At 42.2% G+C, this 22,723-nt stretch overlaps 2 protein-coding genes across 5 annotated transcripts; one reads left to right on the plus strand and one right to left on the minus strand.

Moving 5' to 3' along the window:
• The first annotated feature begins 5,753 nt into the window (after nt 1–5,753).
• Nucleotides 5,754–7,984, plus strand: LOC118115220. The gene is made up of 3 exons (XM_047341479.1): nt 5,754–6,002; nt 6,583–6,706; nt 6,874–7,984. The coding sequence occupies exons 2-3, from the start codon at nt 6,644–6,646 to the stop codon at nt 7,639–7,641; spliced, it is 831 nt and encodes a 276-aa protein (XP_047197435.1). The 5' UTR covers nt 5,754–6,002; nt 6,583–6,643; the 3' UTR covers nt 7,642–7,984.
• A 610-nt stretch (nt 7,985–8,594) lies between these two features.
• LOC118115570 (outer dense fiber protein 2) lies at nt 8,595–18,206 on the minus strand. 4 transcript variants are annotated; one of them, XM_035166816.2, is made up of 18 exons: nt 17,935–18,206; nt 16,347–16,573; nt 15,144–15,260; nt 14,597–14,703; nt 13,514–13,643; nt 13,257–13,388; nt 12,731–12,805; nt 12,566–12,637; nt 12,321–12,437; nt 11,940–12,092; nt 11,419–11,528; nt 10,905–11,040; nt 10,677–10,787; nt 10,222–10,485; nt 9,878–9,978; nt 9,602–9,764; nt 9,070–9,195; nt 8,596–8,963 (listed from the first exon to the last, which is right to left on the minus strand). In XM_035166816.2, the coding sequence occupies exons 2-18, from the start codon at nt 16,359–16,361 to the stop codon at nt 8,817–8,819; spliced, it is 2,076 nt and encodes a 691-aa protein (XP_035022707.2). In that variant the 5' UTR covers nt 16,362–16,573; nt 17,935–18,206; the 3' UTR covers nt 8,596–8,816. The 4 variants fall into 4 exon arrangements, with proteins under 4 accessions (XP_035022704.2, XP_035022707.2, XP_035022706.2 ...); XM_035166815.2 differs by having other exon boundaries at nt 17,875–18,001; XM_035166813.2 differs by lacking the exon at nt 16,347–16,573 and having other exon boundaries at nt 8,595–8,963; nt 17,875–18,206.
• Nucleotides 18,207–22,723: the final 4,517 nt, after the last annotated feature.

The raw sequence follows: 22,723 nt of genomic DNA on the forward strand, positions 1-22,723 counted from the left end.
ATATTATAAAAGAAACGCCAACATAACTCCTGTAACACTTAAACCAACATATTCCTTTAGTCTGTGGTTTGTTTTAGTCTCATGATTTCCTTTTTCTCCTTCAGGACTCTGTGTTTGTTTTCCTCTGTTTTTGAATCATAATATAAATGCAAAGTAAGGATTTGGCCTTGCTAAATATAAATATATATATAAAATAAATAACCCTGAATAATAAATGATGCCCTGAACTCTGCATTTAACCAAAACAAACTGTCTGGAGCAAAATGTAATTAATTACAAGAGGTTTAAGTGAAATGTTGAATCTGAGCACAGAGAACGTTTCTATAATAATAATATCACTATTTTAATTGATTAAATAAATAACTCATTGACTACGATTGTTATTTTGTGGATTGTCTCTTTTCCACGAGAGGAATCTGTCCCCTGCGACTCTCCCTGAGGTTTCTGTGGGTTAAGCACAGGAGGTGTCGCACTTTGTATAGATTGTTAAACCCTATTTGTAATTTGTACACATGAGCAATACAAATTAAATCTGATTTGATTAGTTGCATTACTAAAAAAGTAGGAAATCTAATAAATTCAGTCTGTGGAACACGACTGGACCCACGTTCTCAGTATTAATCCCGTGAAGCTGCTCGTTAGTGTGAGCGGTGAATTTGACTCTTTCAGCCGGGACTCGACACATTCACACGTTTCCCTCTCCTCCTCCGGCGGCCTGCAGCCGGCAGCCCGAGGCCAGAGGAGGAAAGACCACATGAACTCCTGGATTAGATGGAGCTCTAAATATTTGATGAGCTGCTGTGTGTTTCCAGCAGCTTCACGGGCGTCCAAGGTTATAAGACTCTGCAGCTTCACACACACACGGTGACAAGGTGACACACACACACACACAGATAAACACACAAACACAGACAAACACACAAACACACTGTCAAGTATGTACACATGCAGACATATGCTCACAGTGCATACATAAATAGAGATCAGTCAACACAAGCATGCACAAATTCAGACTCAGTCACGCGTGGATGTGTGTGTGTGTGTGTGTGTGTGTGTGTGTGCGCGCAGACATATTTGTGCGTCTATACTTGTGTAGAACCCTACAGAGACAATCCTCATGCTCCTTCATCTCGACCAACGTCCACCTGTAAAACGTAAAACCAAGGTGTTACCCGACAAATCGTCTGAAGAAGTCGGTCATCTCTACCGTCGAGGGTCAGTTTGACAAGTGTCGACCCGTCGTGACGTCATCCATTGGTTTGTGAGCTGCTGTTTTAAAGTGTCTGGTTTGGCCTTTTGTCGGGAGCCATCTTGGTTTTTTGAAACCAGGAGTATACATATCTGGAGGAGCTGGGGGTGGAGTCTGCACCCATTGGACAAAACTAGCCGTCAATCATTCATTCTCGTTTCTCTGGTCTCAACTGAAACATTTTCTTACCGACTTTCTCAAAAATGTCCACTTCTCTGTCGTTTTTTACGGCCTCAGTCTGTGAGTATAAATAAACTTTAGCTACAGAATCATATTCACCTCAAGAAAAAAAAAAGACAAAACCTTAAGTGGACCCAGGACGTTGAATTCACCGAACAGACGATTTCCTTCTTTCATATCCACTGAATGAGATTATGTGCTGCGGAAAAATCACTTTAATCAAACACTGAGTCCTGAACCCTCGTCCGTCTTGAAACGACAAACCTACGGACGATGTGTGGAAGGAGGAACAAACTGCCGACGAGAGGAGACATTCTCTGTAGCCTACTCCTGGCTGATACCTTTTCTATTTCGGGCTGTTGTTAAGAGAGGGAGCATCACCTGGGAATCAGCGGAAAGCCACAGAGCCGTGATGAATCACAGCCGTAGTGATGTGTTCAGCAAACGAAGCACAGAGGGACTGAAATTAGGCTCCACAAGGTAAAAACAAAGACGGCGTGTAAAGCAACTCTGGAGCAGAAACAGGGAAATGAAAACAGTGACAAACTGTTCAGGCTGCAGGACGGTTCACCAGCCTCGGGCTTTTTAAAGGAACATGGCGTGGTTGTGATTGTTTGGCAGGAAAGACACGACATGCGTTCATCAGTCGGAGGCAGATATCACAGACGAGGGGCTCATCCATTTTTTAAAGAAAGTGTGAGGACGACAGTGGCTTTGTCTTGATATTCACAAGGAGATCTCTCCTGCTTCAACAGACAGTGTTTGGCTCCATTTTGGCTACAGGGGGCGCCATTACATATCCTCCAATTAAATTCAAACAAGAGGCCCCAAATTATACACACTCATAGATCAGTCCTCTACATTTTCCTTGGAAATCAGTTAAATTTGTCAGATGACATCCGATCTCACAACGTTAAAGAAGGAGAAAAATAATTTATGGATCTGCCCCAAAATTTGACCCGTATCACATCCCTCCACCAGGGAGTTATCTTGCACACAAACAAGCCCGAGGATATAAAATATTTTTAAAGAGCTCGACTGGATTAAAAAGAAAAAGAAGAGGCAAAGTATTGATCCGCCCATGCAACTGAAAACCGACCTCCTGCAGGCGTCGTGACTCCATGCTGGTGTGAACGGTTCCTTTATATTCAATCCAGCTGCACCAGATTACACACACTCATACATATCAGTCCTCTAAATATAACTTGTTTTTATTTATTATTCTCTGAGAACAATGTTCAAAGGTCTCATAATATTAAAGAAAGGGGCAAAAAAAATTCCTGGATCAAAAACCCAAGTTTAACGAGTTCCTTCCTGACTCAAACCACATCCGCCACCCAGTTTCATGGTTGTGTGGTTTTTGTGTTATCTTGCTAAATAACAAACAAACAGATGAAAAGCTGCTCGGAGGAGGAAATCATCGTCTGCAGGAAGTGGTTACACTACTGACTGTAACGGATCCAGTCGTCTGTGATCGATCGGGATCTGATCGTTCATTCATTCAGAATCACAGGAACAGCGACGCCGTGTGTTTAATGAATGTGCAGTGATTTAGCATCTACTCACTGGAGCGGAGTGGGAAATCATAAATGAGAGTTTACGGCTCAGTGGGCCAGATGGTGCCGTGAGTTGAGGGACACGTTTTAATTTGATTAACCAGATGCCCTCCTGTTCTTCATGTTTATTTGTGATAAAGAGACCTTGACAACATCGTGTCAGACGACATGTTTCTTTAACCGGCAGATGGTGGAGACAGAAGAGTCCTCCGGCAAGAAACACTTCCAGGGACCTGTCCAAGTTTTTTAGGAGGCTCTCCTGCTAAGCTGCTCTTAGATCAGATCAGATCAGATCAGATCAGATCAGAACAGATCAGATCAGATCAGATCAGATCAGAACAGATCAGATCAGATGAATTCTGTTTTCTTTCTGTTATGATACCAACTTGGTCAATAAAGGTTCTGTGAAGATAAAGTGACTGATCTTTATTGCTGTATCGTCCAGCTTCAACATCATGGTCCTGCTGCAACACGAGATCTGTAACGAAATGTTCTTCAGCTTACTTCAACACTGTGAGAGGACGTCTGCTGCCACCCTGTGGACAAAACCAGAGCTGCAGCCAGGGTCAGAGTTAAACACAATAATTACAATTATAAAATATATCACTGAAAATAACTAATGATTATCTTAAAGATAAAAAAATATAAGTCAATTTTATTTTATTTGTAAAGGGCCAAATAATAATTGAAGCACAATGTGTTTACATAGGCTTTTCCTTGAATATGGCCATAAATATGACTATTTCCCTGTATAAAAGTAGTCGTGTGTACTCAAATAAATACCAGTACTTTACAGTATGAAGCTGTGCATCTTCTGCTACTGCAAATATTTCACAATAAAGCCCCATTTTTAAACAAAAGAATGGATTCGGGCAACAGAAACGCTGGAGAGCTTTTATTTGAAGCGTGTACAGAAAGTGTTGCAACCATTTATGTTTGTGACATGAATTCATCAGATAAACATTAAAACTCAGGTGAAAGATAATTTTTCTCTGTTTATTCTGCAGGGAAACACAATGTGTATCTGTCTATGACACTTACGTATTTACAACACTTCCCGAACCCGTTTCAAAGTAAAAGCACTCCAGCGTTTCACTTTCTAAATACATTCATTTGTTCGAAACAGGGCTTTTTTGATTGTTACAGACCGGAAGTCCTGACATTTAGTTTGGTACATAATCCGACTTGTACTGAAGGAAATGCATTAAACAATTTTTTTCAGATGAAAACCAATATATCTAGATATTTTGGAGGGAAAATGAAGAAAATGAACGGACCGCATCTACAACTAAACGAAGGTCGACAACTTAAAGCATTTTATCAATTTATAAGATAACTTGAAACTTATCTCAAAGTTTAAGAGAGTCAGGAAGATGTCATTCAGATGATCCACAAGAGGGAAATATTTTAGCAACACTTGATGAGGTAAAGCTTTTTAAAACATAATCTGAACAAAAGAGGAGGATTTGAACCCCAGACTTCACGGAGTTTCCAGATCTTTAAAAGGCAAACATCTGATTTGCGTTTCATTTGATGATCAAACCTTCATTCTCTGTGGTCGATCTAAAAAAAAAATTCAGTGCTAGAAATTCAACAGCTTTAAAATGTCAAAATCTGATGAAACTGACTTACTTCCATGCAGCTGCCTCAAATCGCGGCAGCTGCCTTTACATATCAGTGGCAGTTTTCTGTTGCCACCGGAAGTGCCTCTCCGAGCTGCCACTGCCACGAGTTGAGCTTGCTAAAATAACAGTGTTATTTAATAGTGTTGCGATGTTTCTACCTTTACATTTATTTATTTAACAAATAAAATAATATTGTATTTATTGACAGGATAAGATAATCAGGTGTCAGCCCCACAATGGGGGACATTTGTGATGTTACAGCGATAAAGCATCAAACAGGGTCTTTTTGTTATAGTTTTTTTATGTATTTATTTTTTATATTTTTAAATGAGGATGTTGCCTCAGTCTATTTTCTCCGGTGCAGTAGGGGGCGGTAATGAGCTGGAGGCCAACCGCCGTCGGACAGGTAAAAGAAGGAGAACGTCCCATGACCAAACCGGAAACCAAGAGGTACAACTCCCGCCTTCCTCACAAAGGGGGGGTGGTGTCAGCAAACAAACTACACGGCCACAGCGGTGTAGTTTGTTTTTAAACATCTGGATAGAAATATGAATATTGGCTGAAAATGACCAGAAGGTTCCAGCTCCAGCGGAGAAGGGACCCGGGCGGTGGTCGCTGCTGTGTGCCTCAGTGCACCGCACCGGGGGGGTTCGACTCCCACCGGAGCTTCCATCGCTTCCCACAGGACGAGACGCAGAGGAAGACGTGGATGCGCAACGTGAGACGTCCGTACTTAGTGGTCACGAGGTCCATGGCGGTCTGCAGCCGACACTTCGTCCCCGCGGATGTTACCAAGCGATGCCTGAGGGAGGGAGCGGTGCCCCGGCTGTTCGCCTGGAACCGGTTCTCCCGACCGGCGTCCTCACCCAGCGGCTGCGGGACCAGTCCACCTCCAGAGGACGAGTCGAGGGGAGAAGCGATGGACGTGGGGATGTCCCTTCGGTGTCACGAGAAGCTGCTGGAGAAGGTGGAGAAGAAGCTGCAGAAGAAGCTGCTGGAGAAGAAGGTGGAGAAGAAGCTGCTGGAGAAGAAGCTGCTGCAGAAGAAGGTGGAGAAGAAGCTGCTGCAGAAGAAGGTGGAGAAGAAGCTGCTGGAGAAGAAGGTGGAGAAGAAGCTGCTGGAGAAGAAGGTGGAGAAGAAGCTGCTGGAGAAGAAGGTGGAGAAGAAGCTGGTGGAGAAGAAGCTGCTGGAGAAGAAGGTGGAGAATAAGCTGGTGGAGAAGAAGCTGCTGGAGAAGAAGGTGGAGAATAAGCTGCTGGAGAATAAGCTGGTGGAGAAGAAGCTGGTGGAGAAGAAGCTGCTGGAGAAGAAGCTGCTGGAGGCGACACTGAAGCAGAAGTTTGGTCTGGAGAGGTTTTCAACATCAGATGATGACATCAGGTTCTACACCAGGTATATGTGAGCCAGGCTGTGTTCATATTCACGTTTTATCAGAATATTACCATGTTATTCATATTCAATATATATATATATATCATTCATTCTATAGTGGGTGACTAAATGAGGGCATCCTGTAAACACAGGACCACACTAAAGCAAATTATTATAGTCAAGATAAGGACAATAACACAAAGCTACAAATGAACAATTAAAGGCAGTCATACAAAGTTATTTTAAAGTTTTTATATTTAAAAATACTCGTATAAGTGCAGTTTATAGTAAACTCGAGTTTAAAACCTGGTGATTGCAAACAGACAAACACATTTAGGATTATGCTGCAATTTTCAAAGTTTTTTCTTCCACAAAATTAAATGTTATAAATCATGTGCATTTAGCTTCAATGTATTCAAGGTTTTATTCATGAGACTTGAAATCCCCATTCCCCCACCCACCCACCAACCCATGGGGTCACAGGTCACAGAGTACATTTAAATGATGTAGGAAGAGGTTTGATAAAAGGGGCGAAAGGAATAAAGAATAAATACAAATAAATGGTAACATTATTGTTTAATGAGTTTACACCCTGTTGCAGGTTTTCCAGCTACAGCCACCTCCAGGCGTTTTGGAAACAGATCGAACCTGCAACGGGGGAAATGGTGCGTGTCCTTCCACGGCCGTCCGCTCCCAGCACAACAGCAGATCCACCTCTTCAACTGGTAATCATGGTTCATACCTCATCTTGTTTTTGAGAGCATCTTTCTGATTCATCTGCAAACACAAGAACATTAATTATCTTATAGAATCTAAATAAACACATTCGTACATGTATGATTAGCAATTAGACAATTATTATTGTTGCTTCTGCTAAACGTTGTCTCCCCAGAGCCCACGCCTCCTGCTTATCGATGAGCTGTTCCTGTTCTTGATGTACCTGTCCCTGGGTCTGAAGGAGGAAGATCTGGCCGATCGCTTCAACATTCATCCGACCGCTGTCGGAGAGATAATCGAAACATGGGCCCATTTCTTGTACGCCTTACTGGGCGCCGTTGGAATCTGGATGTCTCCTGAGAACATTAGAGCCACGATGCCCGGTGTGTTTGGTCAGTTCTCTGACACGCAGGTCCTCGTGGACAGTGTAGAGATGAGATGCGAGATGCCTTCGTCTTTCCTCTCACAGCGTGAGACGTTTTCACTGTATAAATCCCACACTACTTTAAAGGGAATGATCGGCGTTTCACCACATGGCGCTGTCACCTTTGTCTCCTCCCTGTTTTCTGGCTCTGTCAGTGACACAGAATTGTTCCGGCAGTCCGGCATTTTTCCCCTTCTGGATAAAGACATGGCTGTTATGGTGGACACGGGATTCAGAATCGACGAGCTGGTGCCCTGCAAAGTCTACAGACCGCCTTTTCTAAGTAAACCCTCTGAGCTGTCTCATGACGAAGTGCTGGTCCCTGAAGATGTCGCACGGTTGATGATGCATGTGGAGAAATCCACTAGGCGCATCAAAGAGAACAAACTATTCGACACCGTCATCCCTCCGACCGTTGCTGGCTGCATCAACCAGCTTTTCGTCGTCGCCTGCCTCCTGACAAACTTTCAAAACAGGCCACGAGTCGAGGCTCGAGCCGAAGAAGTGACTGTGTGTTAACCAGACTGAGCCTGGAAATATTGTGTATAAGGAAACTGGTTGTTACTGGGAAGTTGGTGGGTAACATTCCACATGATGTCCAATAGCTAACTGCTGTTGACATAAGGTTGTTCTAATCTACGTGGATTCAAATGTTTTACTATCCCATAGTTTTATTATCTCTCATGCTAGAAAGATGATGTTTGAATGATAATTCGCAAAAATATTATATTTTATACAAAGTGCTATTTAAGTCGTCGACGTAACGAAACATGTATTTTACTCAGTCCCCATGAGAAAGTGAGTAAAATGTTTTATTTTTGTCACTGACAAATAAATGAATATTGTTTTTCTAATAACTTTATCACCCTTTGATGGACACATGGCTTCTTTTACCATCTGAATCAGAGAAAATCTAAACATGAAACATTCAAATACATTTTATATTTCGCTCTTGCTTTAGTGAGCTCTCTGCTGTCAGGCCAGGAAAATAACAAAAAGATCCCGATCACGTTATAATGTGATACAGAACTAAATCATTTGGTACATGAACGACAGAAACCTCTTAACTGGAAGCTGCCCCTGATTGGCTGGGGAATGAATCACAGAATGCATCCTTCATTTGATTAGTTTACAGGCAATTCATAATTTGGAGAATAATTTTGGCAACAGACGCAAAGTTATGAAATCTTTATTCAATCCTCAAAATTATGCTTAGAGCACTGTTTTCAAAAAATAATGAGAAGACCATTTATGTGTGAAATGATTTTGTGTATTTCCATGTCCTCTCTTCTGCCTCACTCTGGAGCTGCAGACAGAAGAGGCTCCTCTGATTGGCCGACTGCACTTTGAGTGACACGCGACCAGGCCTATCACCGGTCTCATTCTGGCGCATTGACCATTTCTCTGGTGAACACAGCTGAAAGTCACGTTGTTATTAGGCCTGTCAAAATTAACGCGTTAACGCCGGATGATTAATTTGTGGAATTAACGCGTTGATTTTTGTTACGCATGCGCAGAATGACCCGCTCCATGTACCCATACCCGCCCCCTCTCTCAAACAAAACATTCTTTTCATTAAAATAAATCTTGTTTAATTTCATCAACAGTATAAAACTCACATGTAAAAAGCAGATACTCATTAAATGTAATTTGGATCTGCTATGTTGTGGGACAAACGTTGGTGAAGTTTGAAGTCAGTCTGTGAGCAAACAGTCACCGAACACGTTTCCGTACGAGGTTTTCAGGAATTGGACGTAGTTCTGCAGACTGCAGTTTGTCGAGTCCGACTGCTCCAGCCTGTCCTTCATGTTCTGCAGCTGACTCTGGAACTGACGCTCCATCTGGACAAACAGAAAGGTCACAGAAATACAACTCATCAACATCGGAATCATTTCCTCTTTTAAATCCTGTTGAAGTGTTCGGGGGAGGGGCAGTGACGTTGTGTACCTGCTCCTTGCTTCGCTGTTGCTGACTCAGCTCTGTCTTAGCTCGACTCAGCTGGTTCTGCAGGTCCAGGGCTTTAGACTGGGACGCTGTCTCTTTGGCCAGAACCTTCTGCATGCTGTTGTTAACCTGCAGACAATGTTTTCCTGACTGGAATATTACTTTATATACATTAAATCACTCAAAACAGGAAAATGACCTTTTTATGATCACATTACCAGAACAGAATCCCAACCAGAGTCAGTAAATTACTGATTATATTTAAACTATGATTATATTCATTGTTATTGAAGGCCACTGTGCACATGTAGACAACCTATTGGAGTCAAGCACAAAGACAAACATAATAATTCCTGAAGGTAAATTTGTGAAAGCAACACGGAGACACCAAGACTTTTTGACACTTGTGGCTATATTTTTGTATGAAATGCACTTTATGAATGTGTGAATAACAAAAGTGTCGTGTAAAGAGCCGCTCGTGGTCATCAAGACTGGAAAAGTGCCATATCAGCCCATTTACATCCTGGTCTCACACCTGTCTCTCTGCAGCGCCCAGAGTTTGTTGCAGCTGTCTGGACAGAACGCTGCACTCGTGCGTCTTCTCCTCCAGCTGCTGCTGAACGCTGTGGACTCCAGCTTGTTTCGAGGTGAGAGCCTCAAACATCGCTTTGTGTTCTTCCTTCGTGTCCTCCAGGCTCCTACAACACACACAAATCAACAGTCGCTGTTTTCTGCAACATATGGAGGGATAATATATCTCTTAGAAACATGTGTGCACGTGTTTCAGAGATAGTTTTATAAGTGTTGGCACCTTTCTAAGTCGTGGATTGTTGCTTTGAGAACGTCGTTTTCCTCCTGCAGCAGCAGCTTCCTCTGCTGAAACATCTCCAGCTGAGCGTCTTGTTGCTCCACCTGTGGAGGAAAACCAACCACACAGGGTGAGCCATGACAGAAATCCACCTCGGGCAGAAGCTCACCAGGTAGAGCTTCTCCACAGCCGCCTGGGTTAGATTTAAGACCCAAGCATTTAGTCCCCCCTTTCCAGTATCTCTAATATCACTACCAAAAACGTTTTACTTAAAAAGGAATCCACTTCTCCATGTTGTCCTGGTGGCCTGTAATATGTGAATATGTATCCAGTGTCCTGCTGTGTACCTGGTGTCTGACTTCGGACAGGGCCGAGCTGTTCTCCATCTTCCTCCGCTGGTGGGCGTCGACCTCCTGCTGGGCGTCTCGGAGCTGCTGCTCGGTCCTGCTCAGTCTGTCGGGCAGCGCCTCGAGCTCGTGGAGTCGGCCCAGCAGCTCCCTCCTCACCTGTTCCTTCTCCCTCTCCAGGCTCACCTTTACCTCCCGCATTTCCTTCTGCATCATCTCCAGCTTCAGGCAGTACCCCTCCGACTCCAGACGAGCCTGCTGGACCTGAACACAACACACCGGTATCTAAACATCGGATCTGTCCGTGCAGAAAGCTGGATCTGGATCAGCACCACGAGAGCTGGACGAGATCCTTTTTAATTTGTGATTTCAGTGAACTAACCCTCATTTTGCATTTAATTTGCTGTGTGTAAAGTTTGTAAAGTGAAGCAGCTTCACCTCGAGTCAGTCCGTACCTTCTTCTTGTATTTCTCCACCAGGTCTTCATACTTTTCGATCGACGTCTTCAGCTGATGAGCTTCAGACTGAAGTCCCCGGAGTTTCTCCTCCAATGACGTTGACTCAGCCTGAACATGACATACATACCAGTTAAACACACTTCCTCTAGTCGACAGAAATGATGAAACAGTGGAAGAAAAAGCCGTCAAAGCTGAGATGAGAAATCGAGATTTCTCTGGAGGAACCTGGAGTCTCTGGTTGTCCAGCTTGATGGAGGTGTTGTCAGCGATGAGGTAACGAAGCTGTTCACGGGACTTCTCTCTCTCCTGCCGGCTCCTCTCCTCCGCGGCGTGGAGCTGATAATCCAGCTCGTTCACGTGGCTGCGATGGAGGAAAGTACGGTTGTGAAAGAGTAAAACAAACTTCTTAACAGTTTTGGACGACAGTGGATGTGGTGGAGGCTACAAACTGGAACAGCTGATGATTTGGAGCAGTTCAGGGCCACTGTGGAAATCATTGGGTTTTCCTCTATAAGGCTTCAGTGTGTTTGAGACTCATGCTGCTTGTTGTCAGTTCTATTTTCTCTCAGTTGTATTTTTTTGTTGTGTAATTTGTCTCATGACAAAAATAAAACAGTATTATGACTGTAACTCTAACACATTATGAGAAATTCAAGTGTGTAAAGGTCAAATAAATAATTCATATTGTCTGTGCACATCCTGATGTTTTACACACACAAACCAACAAGAGTTCACTCACAGTTTGAGAGCAGACACTTCCTCCTCCAGATGCTTTCTAGCAGCCGCCTCTTTAGAATGTCTCAGGCACCAGTCGCTGGATGTGGACAGAGCTTGAGCCAACTGGGTTTCCTTTCAAACAGAAAGAATATTATATTTATTAGTGTTTCTATACTTCTCTATCATACAGTAGCATCAGGGAGGCACCTGATTGGTCCAGAAGTCATTCTTCTATAGGGCAAATAAACGTAACACACAGGTAGAGTCATAAAGAACTGTCTCCAGAGACAAGAAGAACAAGGAGTCCAGCATCAGATGGTCTGAACTCCACAGACCTGATCTCAACATCACAGAGTTGGACTGGGATCATGTAGAGAAAAGGAAACTGGTGTTTTTCATCCTCTGTGTAATGTTCCATGTTGATAATTGATTTTAAACCTCACACATGTTCCTGACTGTGTAGATCCAGTCATTAGCTGCTGAGGGACGTGGAAATCATCCATTAAACTCCAGGATTTTGTGGAGGCGGCTCTGAATACTGACCTTCTCCTGAAGTTTTCCTTCCAGCTCTCTGGTGGCCTGCTGGGCCGGAGCTCTCTGGTCTGGCCTCCACTGCGTCGCCTCCTGGTCGTCGTCCCTACGCTGCCTCTGAGTCTGTAGCACCTCCTGCTTCTGCTCCTGTTTCTCCTGCATCCTCTGTCCCGCACAGGAAAAGGGGGGTGGCATACTCCATGAAAACTGTTCCCAATGTGGTCCCTGAATTACTCTGAATAATTAGGACATTGCTTCTGGACAAAGATGTTGCTGTTCAATGTTTTTAAATTTGGTACGGACCATATAAACAGTTATAAAGCTGTACTTTTTTTGTTATTTAGTTTTTTATATACATATACTGCTGAGCTGTTGTACTTTACGCTCACAGACCTGAATCTGAGCAGACATTCGAGCCTTTTCAGCCTCCGCTGTGTTCAGCTGAGACTCCATATCGTTGCGTGTTGACTCCAGGACTCTCCACTGCTCTTCCGTCGTCTTCCCGTTGTCCTGCCGTGACGGAGGGAAGCAGAGGGTGAGGGCGAGTTTCTTTTTGTGGACGGCCTGAGGATTAACCTGCATCCGATGGTGTGAGAGACATCAGAAACAAAAGCACTGCTCCACTTTTAACTCGTCACCTTTTCAAAGTCCAAATGCTGAGCGAGCTTGGACGCCTCTTTCTCCTTGTTGCTGAGTTGGGCCAAAAGTCGCTGTAAGAGAAAAACAGAAACATGGAGGACGTCCTCAGATGACCTGGTGGGGGGTGAACATATGAACGAAGAGGTGATTAACAAGTCGCTCACAATGTTCTCAGCTTCACTGTCGGACAATCTCTTCTTCAAGTCGTCTTTCTGTTCGGACCAAACCAGTGAATCTCTCTGTGGATAAAAGCAACAGCAAGAACTATTGAATAGCAGTGTTTATGGGGAAATGTATAATTCTTAATTAATAGTTTCTCTATAAACAGAAATCATATAAACTCGTCATTTTCTTCTTTGGTTTCCTTTCAGTTTAAATGGATTTATTTTTGGCAGATAAGTCAACAGAATAAAAGCAGTAAACTTTCATTAAGTGAACTTACCCTGTCAATAATAAGATTTTAATTTATAATGAAATAAAACAGAACAATTCTCATATTTCAGATGGAAGCAGCAGATGTTTGGAATTCATTGCTTCGTAAATTACTTAAACAATTAATTGACTATCAGAAATATTGCTGTTACTTATTATCTGATTTCTTGTTTTGCAGTTTCGTGAGAATTAGTGCTGGATCTTTGAGACGTTGAGACAGAACTCTGGAGAGGTTGAGAGTAAATAAACTTGCTGTACCTCGTTCTGGCTCCACTCTCTGAGGAGCTCTCGGAGGCTCTGACTCGTGTAGTCAAACATCTGTATCTTCTCCAACAACAGCTCCTGCTGTCGCCCCACTGAGGCTGCGTTCCGCTTCGACAGCTGCTTGTCCTGAACAGCAAACAGATAAGTGAAATCGTGAGCACGTACAGAAACAGAAGTTCTCCTCTGTGCATCCATCATCCGTTCTGATCAGCCGTGTACACACAACAATCATTTTGGTGCCAGATTACAACCTTAAAGAGGCTGTCGACAGTCTCCTTCAGGGCAGTGAGCTGATTGGCTACTGTTACTCCGTCGATCTCTGCTTCTACCAAGGCCCTCAGGAGCACGTCCGTCTCTCCGTGTTGACTCTTTGAATCCAGTCTGTCAGCAGGAAAAAGAAGAAAATCAGAAGTACGAGTGTGTTACACAGCTGTCATCGTAGGTACACGTGTCATCGGTATCCGGCAGTTCTTCTGCTGCAACCTCAAACTTTTCAAGAAACTAAGTACATTTGCTTAAGTACAAATTCAAGGTCCTTATACTTTACTTGATCATTCACATCTTATTAAAACTTTCCCTCAAAACTAAAATGACCTCAACCTGCATTAGAATTAAAAGAAATACTTTAAAATCCATGACTAGGGACAATTTACTGTATTTTTAGGATCTTGAATGCTGGAATTATACTTGTGTTGGAGTATTTTTAAACTGTGGTAATAGAAGTTAAGTAAACTTAACGTTAGTAAAGGATCTGAGTACTTCTGCCACTCAACATGACTGACAATGATTCTGAAACAGCATAAATACGACAGCTTTTCAGCAAAGACAAGACTAAAGAAGCCCCCTATGTCCTATAACTTTGTATAAATCGATCCTATTTTACTAGTACAACTGTCTAATGAAAATCTGGCAGCGTTCTCCCTGTAGGATGAAAAACCCAAGTGAAAAGGAGCTGTTTTTACTAGTGTTTAATCATCTAAACTGTATGTATTGTTATATTCTTTACCCTAGAACGGGCCTTTTATATTTAAATACTTTATATTTAAAAACTTTATATTTACATCAGGAGCGGGGTCCCTCTTTACGGAGGCCGCCATGTTTTTTTACAGTAGCCCAGACTGGACAAACTAAACACCCTTTGAGTTTTTATAACTGAAGGCTTCCACAGGTTCTCTGTCATGTTTGGAAGGAAAGGGTGAGGTGAGGGGTGTTCAGCTGCAACATGCAACTTCACCACTAGATGTCACTAAAGTCTACAAACTGAACCTTTAAGTTGTGTTTGATTTGAATATGGGACATTCATTTGAAGCTTTGATAGTTGTTGCGGCTCTGACCTCTTTAAATGACGGACGTCTTCTTCCTCTCGGAGCAGGACGCTGAGGTTTTCCTCCTGCTCCTCTCCACCACGCCGATGTCCTGACTGATGCTGCACTCGGCTTCTCTGAAGGAGAGACACAAACAAACACAACTCAGTGAACACACATAAATAAGGATGAAGGGTTTGTCTATGGTGCTGAAAGGGGGCCGGGCACAATCAAGTTAGCATTTAGTCAAAACATACACCACAAATTTTCAATGTTTTTATTTATTTTCAAGTCCACTTCTGGTTTTGAACGCCTCCTTGTTTTATAACAAAGGGAAACATTTCACCCACTCCCAGCTTTCTCACGGGTCAGATTTCTGCTTTGTGTGTTGGCAGCTTAGCATGAATAGCTACTATCTTTAATTCCTCAACCACAAAATGAGATTATCACCTGTTTTGTGCAAACCTGTTTGTCCTGTTAGGGGAACAAACCCTAGCCCCCCCCCGCTGGATTCACGTGTCAGTATATTCATGGTCTCTGGTAGAAAAACATGGAAGTGAGAGATAAATAAAGAGACCTGGCAGGTGTGTGAGCCCACGTCTTTTCCGGAGGACGATGGTCCTGGAGGAATCCACGGAGACCGGACCTTTGGCCTCGCTCCATCTCCCTTCCCCTGATAATATTTTGTCCTGTTCTGCAGAAGATGGAGACAAATTCCTCATAAGCCATATTACAGCGTCAGCATCCTCTTCTTACAATATTCAAAAATATTTCATTGTAAACACAGGTAGAGACACAAAAATACAACATGTGCTTGCGTCCCTTTGTGGATGTTGTGTGTCTCTCATGATTTTGCCTCTCTGTCATCGTTCTGAGCGTCTTTGTTTCATCTCTTTATTCTGTTAGTGGTTATTTTGAGTCTCTTTGTGGACGTTCTGTTTCTCTTAAAGGACATTTTGTGTCTCTTGGTGGTTGTAGTGGCTATTTGTCCTGTTTCTGTCAAAATAAACTTAACAAAAAAAACACTGAAGCTCCGGTCTAGTTGGGTTGTACTCAGGCAATTGAAGAAGTCCATTGTCCACGCTGAATTAACGGTGGGGTGCATTTATTTTCATGTTCAAAAACAAAGATATAAATGTGCTTCTCCTCATTTCCCTTCCTGGTTCTTCCCCCTCATTAACACACCTGCTACCTTTCAGGTGAATCCTACCTGGTCTATGACTTTGTTCTTTGTTACTTTTTGAATAACAATCTAACGCACAACATGGGTCAAAAATGACCTGTATTCATTTCCTGTGTTATTTCATGCATGTACATATAGTTATTTGCTATATCTTTGAAATAAATGTATTTTATCATTAAATATTCTAAGTATTCATTAAATATCTTGTTTTTGATTACCACAAATCATTATTTTACTTTTTAATTTCTTACTTTATAAACAAATGTAAATGGTCACTTTTACACACATGGGTCCAAAATGACCCACACACAGTTTGTATTCACTACAGAACACCTGCCATACGTTTCACACATCTGCTTCTGCACATCTGATGCATGTAAGTCTTATTTTATTAGTGAGAAAAATTAAATATGTACAATACTAACTAGCTGTTAGCTAGCTGGCGTCTTTTCTGGCTAGCTAACCATAGCTAGATGATCAACAAAATAAAACTCGAAATATAACAGTATATACTTAATAGGCTGATTGATGTGCATTTGAAAATATGCTTTCTTTATTCGGAGTGTTTATGGCTGGTCACAATCATTTCAGACTTACGGTTGACACGTTCATAAAGATGCTGAATGAAGAACAGTATGAGGAAGACGAGGAGGAGGAAACTCTTGGTCTTGGTTCTGAGTCTGTAATCGCTGACGCTGAGGACCTAGACTATGTTCTACAGGATCAAGCTGGAGTTGTAGTTCTGTCCTGGAGTCCAGCTCTCCTACATGAAGAAGGCCCCTTTGATGACATAGGAGACTCATCTTCTATGTCATCAAAGGAGCCTTCTCGTAAACGAAGAGGGAAGAATAATCTATATAAAAATATAGCAAAGAAACACTCAGCAATGCATGAACTTAATGTGCCCAGGACTGTGTGTGCATTCATTTAGTTATTAATCGATGATGTCGGATCATGACTCCGGCTCATTCCGCTCACTTTAACACTGAAGTCCTCACTGAATTTAAAGTTGATCTGATGAAAGCTCTAGGAGGAGTTAGTCAAAATACAACATGTGTAAATGGTCAAAAATGGCCACTTAATTCAAAATGGCTGACTTCCTGTTTGGTCTAGCATATCGGTGCAAGAGGGTTTTTTGTTCGTAGTGAAATGACATAACTCACAGTTTCCATATGACTTAATCCTCAATGTCTTGAGGCCTTTCTGACAAAGTTTGACATGGTTGTGGTCAATGGCCGAGGAGGAGTACATCCGAGTGTAAGACGTGCAAAAAAACAAGACATTTCCTGTTGCCACCAGGGGGCGCTGTTATTTTAAGTCATGATTTCTGTGAGTTAGTTTTAATTTCCAAGGAGTCAAGATGACAACCACCCAATTTTAAGTTGATCTGATGAAAGCTCTGGGAGGAGTTTGTTAAAATAAACAACGTGTAAAACGGACACAAAATCCAAAAAGGCCGACTTCCGTTAATCAATTTTTTTTCTTTTCGTGTTTGGAGAATTTTCGAGTATGTTCAAGCCGTCAAATATATTTTCCTAGAACCAACAGAAAAACAACTGTCGGTGCTCGGGCCCTAATAACAAATAACACTAATCACAATATATCAAACTAATGAAATAGCTCCTACAGTGGTAGGTTTGTGAGTCTGCGGACATTTTGTGAATATAATTTGACATTGTGTATCTTTGTGACTTTTCTTTTGACATTTTATCTCTTTGTGGTAGTTTTGTGTCTCTGTTGACATGTTGTGTCTCTTTGTGGTTGATTGAGTCTTTGTGGTAGTTGTGTGCATCTCTGTTGACATGTTGTGTCTCTTTGTGGTAGATTTGAGTCTTTGTGGTAGTTTTGTGTCTCTGTTGACATTTTGTGTCTCTTTGTGGTTGATTGAGTCTTTGTGGTAGTTTTGTGTCTCTGTTGACATGTTGTGTCTTGTTTTTGTGTCTCTTCTGTTGACATGTTGTGTCTTGTTTTTGTGTCTCTTCTGTTGACAGGTGAATCACCTACAGATACTATAAAGAAACTAACAAATCAGAGCAAAACAAATCAGAATAACTGAGCTTATGAATTTCAAATATTATCTTCACTGTGTATTGTAGATATTTAAACACCAGATCATCGCACGTACTTTACATGAGCAGTACAAACGTCGGCCTGTGTTCCCAGTGGAACGAACCAGTGTAACAACCTGCGGGGGTTTGCTGCTCCTCACGTGCACGTGCACAGGCGTGGTCCCCGGTACGTGGACATGACCCGGAGGCGGTGACGGTGACTCCCGGGTTCTCATTCGGTCCGGACCCGTTCACACGTCACATCAACATCCGGAGTTCAGGTTTGTGATCAACTAAACCCAAAGTGAACACGTGATCCACCAGACAGCTCGTCATTGGCCCGCTAACTCACGCGACCCGAGATGAATCTCCGCGTCTGACTCCGGAAGCGACTGTTCGGTCCGGTCCACTAACGAGCCCGCTGATTGGCTCGTTCGCAGGACCTCGTTCTGTGATTGGTGGAGGAGAGTTTCGATTTGCGTCGCCCCTGGTAACCGTTCAGAGGCGATGCTGCGTTCACGGACTGTGGATGCATTGTTTACACTTTGAGTTTGAACATGATGTGTTGGTGGTGGTTGGCGAGCACGCGTGTGTCACGCAAAGATTGTAAAGAAAACTGTGTCTCGTGAAAAGACAATTTACTGTTTGAGATAAGGAATAAGAAGGAAATGAATTCGGATTTCAAATACAAAAGCAAAACTTGTTTCAAACAGGTTTCATGAACACAACAGTGAGTTCAGTGAACTCCAGTTTCTTACATTAATAATCATCTTTATTTACAAGTGTTTTATACAACTGATTTGTTGTTTTCTCACTCCAGGTTGGGCCATTTATGACAAGCACATTATAGTAATATACTACTTACGACTATTATATTATAGTTATGTACAAACCCTTATAGCTCTGTTCTGTTTACATGCTTTTGTTTCTTTATGTTTTATGCTACACCTTCTGCCCATTGGACTGTGAGAAACACCAGTTTGTCCAGCTGTAAATTCTATGAGAAGACTACTCAGGACCATTGGCCTTAAGATGAGTCAAAGGAGAACATAACATGGCACCGACAGGTGAAGAGGCTTCAGAATGGAAAATGAAGCACACACAATAAAAAAGGAAAAAAACTAAATTAAAAAAAAACTTTGCTCCCGAACATGAGTGGAAAAAGCAAACAGGGAATCAAAGGTTGAGGGTCTGGGTTGGTGATGTTATTTCATTAGTCATCTTCTCCCTCGTCATCCTGCAAGAGCAAGTAAATACCAGATTGTCAGTGAATGTTCAAAAATTACTGCAGACATGTGTTTTCTTTACTTTTATCACTTTACCTCTCCATCTTCTCCATCATCCTCTTCATCCTCCTCTCCATCTTCATCTCCCTCCTCGTCGATGTCCTCCAGACCCTCTTCATCCTCTTCCTAGTCTTCACCTTCACCCTCTTCGTCATCCATGTCAGGAACCTGGGGGAAATAATCACTGTCAGCACTTCTGTGTTTCAATAGTAGAGGATGTAATGTAATTACAGTTTCCTGTTGTGAACAGCTCAAACATTTCTGCTCATTGTGGGAAATGGCATCCAGGGAAATTAATATACCACTAGACTATGAGCAGTTAGGGCTGGCGATACGGAAACAAATCTTATCACAACATTTTTTGATATCGATATATTTCGCAATATAAATCAAATAACCAAAAAACAACATTTCTGTTTATGGACAGTGTCTTCTTATGTACAAACGTTTTTTTTAATGCACGAAACAGAATCTAAACAATGTTTTGGGGCGGCACGGTGGAGCAGTGGTTAGCACTGTTGCCTCTCAGCAAGGGGGTCCCCGATTTGAATCCATGTCCTCCCTGTGTCTTTGTGTCCATAGACAGTCAGATTACAGATCGGGGTTAACTGGAGACTCTAAATTGACCCTAGGTGTGAATGTTAGTGGTTTGTATGTTGTCAAGCTGTCCAGGGGAATAAAGATGATGGATGAATAACCTTTTGGTGTAATTTATGTTTACTTTTATACATTTTATTATAAGACAAAAATAAACAAACTAAAACATCATGCTTTGTTGCCCTCTGGTGGTTCCATCAGGAAGGACACAATGGTACAGACTAAAAGCAGCTCCCAGTTCCTTCACCCTCTCCAGGCTCACCTCCCTCATCCCTCATCCCTGCTGGAGCTGAACACAACACACCGGTATCTAAAGATCTGATCTGTCCATGCAGAAACCTGGATCTGGATCTGGATCAGCACCACAAGATCTGAATGAGATCCTTTTTAATTTGTGATTTCAGTGAACTATCCCTCAATTGCTGTTTCTTGACTGATGGCACTACTTGATATATTTCTCCACCAGGTCTTCGTACTTTCAAATCAACTTCCTCAGCTAAGTCCCCTGAGTTTCTCCTCCTCCGTCGACTCAGCCTGAACATGATGCACATTTTAAATAAAACGCCAGTTAAATACATTTCCTTTAGTCGACAGAAATGATGAAACAGTGGAAGAAAAAGCCGTCAAAGCTGAGATGATTCACGGACACTGAGTATTTTAACATGAAGTGTATCTGTCTTCCACAGATACTAAATACTCAACATCACAATGTGATGAATTCTGGTTGTCCAGCTTGATGGAGGCGTTGTCAGTGATGAGGTAACAAAGCTGTTCCCAGAACCTTTCTCTCTCCACCCGGCTCCTCTCCTCAGCGATGTGAAGCCGATTCTCCAGCTCGTTCACGTGGCTGCGATGGAGGAAAGTACGGTTGTGAAAGAGTAAAACAAACAGAAAAAAATAAGTAAACCAAAGTAAACAGTATCATGACTGTAACCCTACAGTAACCCTAACTCTAGCACATGAGAATTGTGAGAAAAAGGCAAATAAACTACAACAGTATATTCACGATTCATATTGTTGTAATACTAAATCATAATATAATCATAAAACTGTCCTACAGACAATCAGAGATGATTCTGTGGTACAATCTGATAAATACATATTTTTTCCTGATGTGAAAATGTCACACACGATTGTCTGTGCACATCCTGAAGTTTTACACACACAAACCAACAAGAGTTCACACAGTTTGAGAGCAGACACTTCCTCCTCCAGCTGCTTTGAGCAACAGTCGTCAAATTGGGTTTCCTTTAACACAGAAAGAATATTATATTTATTAATGTTTCTATACTTCTCCATCACACAGTAGCATCAGGGAGGCACCTGATTGGTCCAGAAATCATTCTTCTCTAGGGCAAATAACCGGAACACACAGGTAGAGTCATAAAGAACTGTCTCCAGAGACAAGAAGAACAAGTCCAGCACCAGATGGTCTGAACTCCACAGACCTGATCTCAACCTCACAGAGTTGGACTGGGATCATGTAGAGAAAAATAAACTGGTGTTTTTTAACTGTGCGGCTGTGAAGGGGTAAAAACCAACACTTTAAAGTTACGGTGCTTTTTGAATCTTTAGTTTCGGGAGGAAACACATAAAGTACGAAAAGGGCGGTAAAAAACACAATGCTCCATGAGCCGGAACCGGAAAGATGTCTTCTTCTTCTGTCCGGCAGACTAGGCACTATTTGGTGCGTTGCTGCCTCCCACCGGTAGGGACGCATCACTACAGTTTATGCCCTCAGTTTATACCTTGCGCTAAGAATGTGAAGTTTTAAGGAAGTGCCAGACTTCCCCTGCTCTCTTCTTCTCATACATCCCATCACCAAGCAGGGTTGTCACAGGAAAGGGTTCACTACCCAGTTTGCCTATTGCTTTAAATAGCTCCCTCCTGTCTTTATCATAGAGTGGACAATCCATCACAATATGTTGGACAGACTCCAGGACTCCACAGTTGCTCTCTATCTTTCCCCACAAGCACCATCCCACTCGTCCACAGGGCCAGAGCCTCAGCCTTGTCAAGCCTGGATGTTCTGTAGCTTTCTCCCTCTGCTGTCTCCATCCCACTCTTCTGGAGGATTTCAGGATCAGGTTTTATTGCCAAGCAGAATTACACATACAAGGAATCTGCTGTGGTGTATCTGTGCAAGTATGAATATAAAAAATAGAAGACAAAAATGTAATGTAAGAAATAGATAAATGTAAAATACCATGAGCAACCGGTGCTCAGATTTAGTTGAACAACAGTAACGTTACTACGGTTTAAAAATCACTCAATTACAGGTAAAAGTGCTGCTTTTGAAATTATATTAAATTACAGGAATACTTTCAGTAAATTGTGCTTTTATTTTTGCTTCAAAGGGACAAAAATAATATATTTAAATAAAATAGATTTAAATTTAAATCGAATACAAACAAACAGGAATGTGAGGATGCAAAGTGTAACAGCAAAGTGACAAGTCATCCGAGGTAAAGTAATTAAACAGTTCAAACAAGCAAAGGAAAACTGTCGAGTGAATTAAGAAGCTTGGAGGTGAAATCTGTTGTGGAGCGTGCAGCCCTGCTCCGGGGACATCTGCCAGAGACAAACAGAGAAAACTGTCTTCTGATGACAACAAGGTAATTCTCCATGTCACAAAGTGTGGGGGCGACTTCTTCAGTCCAGCTCCAGCAGATGAACTCACAACACATCAGACGCAAAAAAGAAATGAGCCAAGTAAAGGAAAAGGAACAACATGAACAAACTGTTTCACCATGAAGCAGAACGACTGTTTCAAACCTTCATAAAACATCTTTATTTATAAGCGTTTTATTCAACGGATTATTTGTTTTCTCCCTCCAGGTTTGGCCTCAGACACCATCACAAAACCCAGATGTGAGGAGTCAGAGCAGACCTCGTTGGGATTAATCACCCATCCACTGTGAAGAGAAGAGTTCAAACCCTGCTAATGACCCAGTTAACCCAGGTGCCGTCTCTGCAACCTATTTCTTGAGATTCATTTCTATGCACCCACTTGGTTTAAATCACACATACATATAACAGACAA

The sequence above is a fragment of the Hippoglossus stenolepis genome, chromosome 9 (assembly GCF_022539355.2).
Source record: "Hippoglossus stenolepis isolate QCI-W04-F060 chromosome 9, HSTE1.2, whole genome shotgun sequence".
Lineage (NCBI taxonomy): Eukaryota > Metazoa > Chordata > Actinopteri > Pleuronectiformes > Pleuronectidae > Hippoglossus > Hippoglossus stenolepis.

What these genes read in the sequence shown, in the direction of transcription:
- LOC118115220 (XM_047341479.1), top strand. Translation starts at nt 6,644, where the DNA reads ATGGTGCGTGTCCTTCCACGGCCGTCCGCTCCCAGCACAACAGCAGAT. An exon ending in CAGATCCACCTCTTCAACTG is followed by an intron (nt 6,707 to 6,873) that starts GTAATCATGGTT and finishes TTGTCTCCCCAG; the next exon opens with AGCCCACGCCTCCTGCTTAT.
- LOC118115570 (XM_035166813.2), bottom strand. Translation starts at nt 18,033, where the DNA reads ATGAGAACCCGGGAGTCACCGTCACCGCCTCCGGGTCATGTCCACGTA. An exon ending in TGGGCTCACACACCTGCCAG is followed by an intron (nt 14,704 to 15,143) that starts GTCTCTTTATTT and finishes TCTCTCCTTCAG; the next exon opens with AGAAGCCGAGTGCAGCATCA. An exon ending in GACGTCCGTCATTTAAAGAG is followed by an intron (nt 13,644 to 14,596) that starts GTCAGAGCCGCA and finishes TCCTGCTGACAG; the next exon opens with ACTGGATTCAAAGAGTCAAC.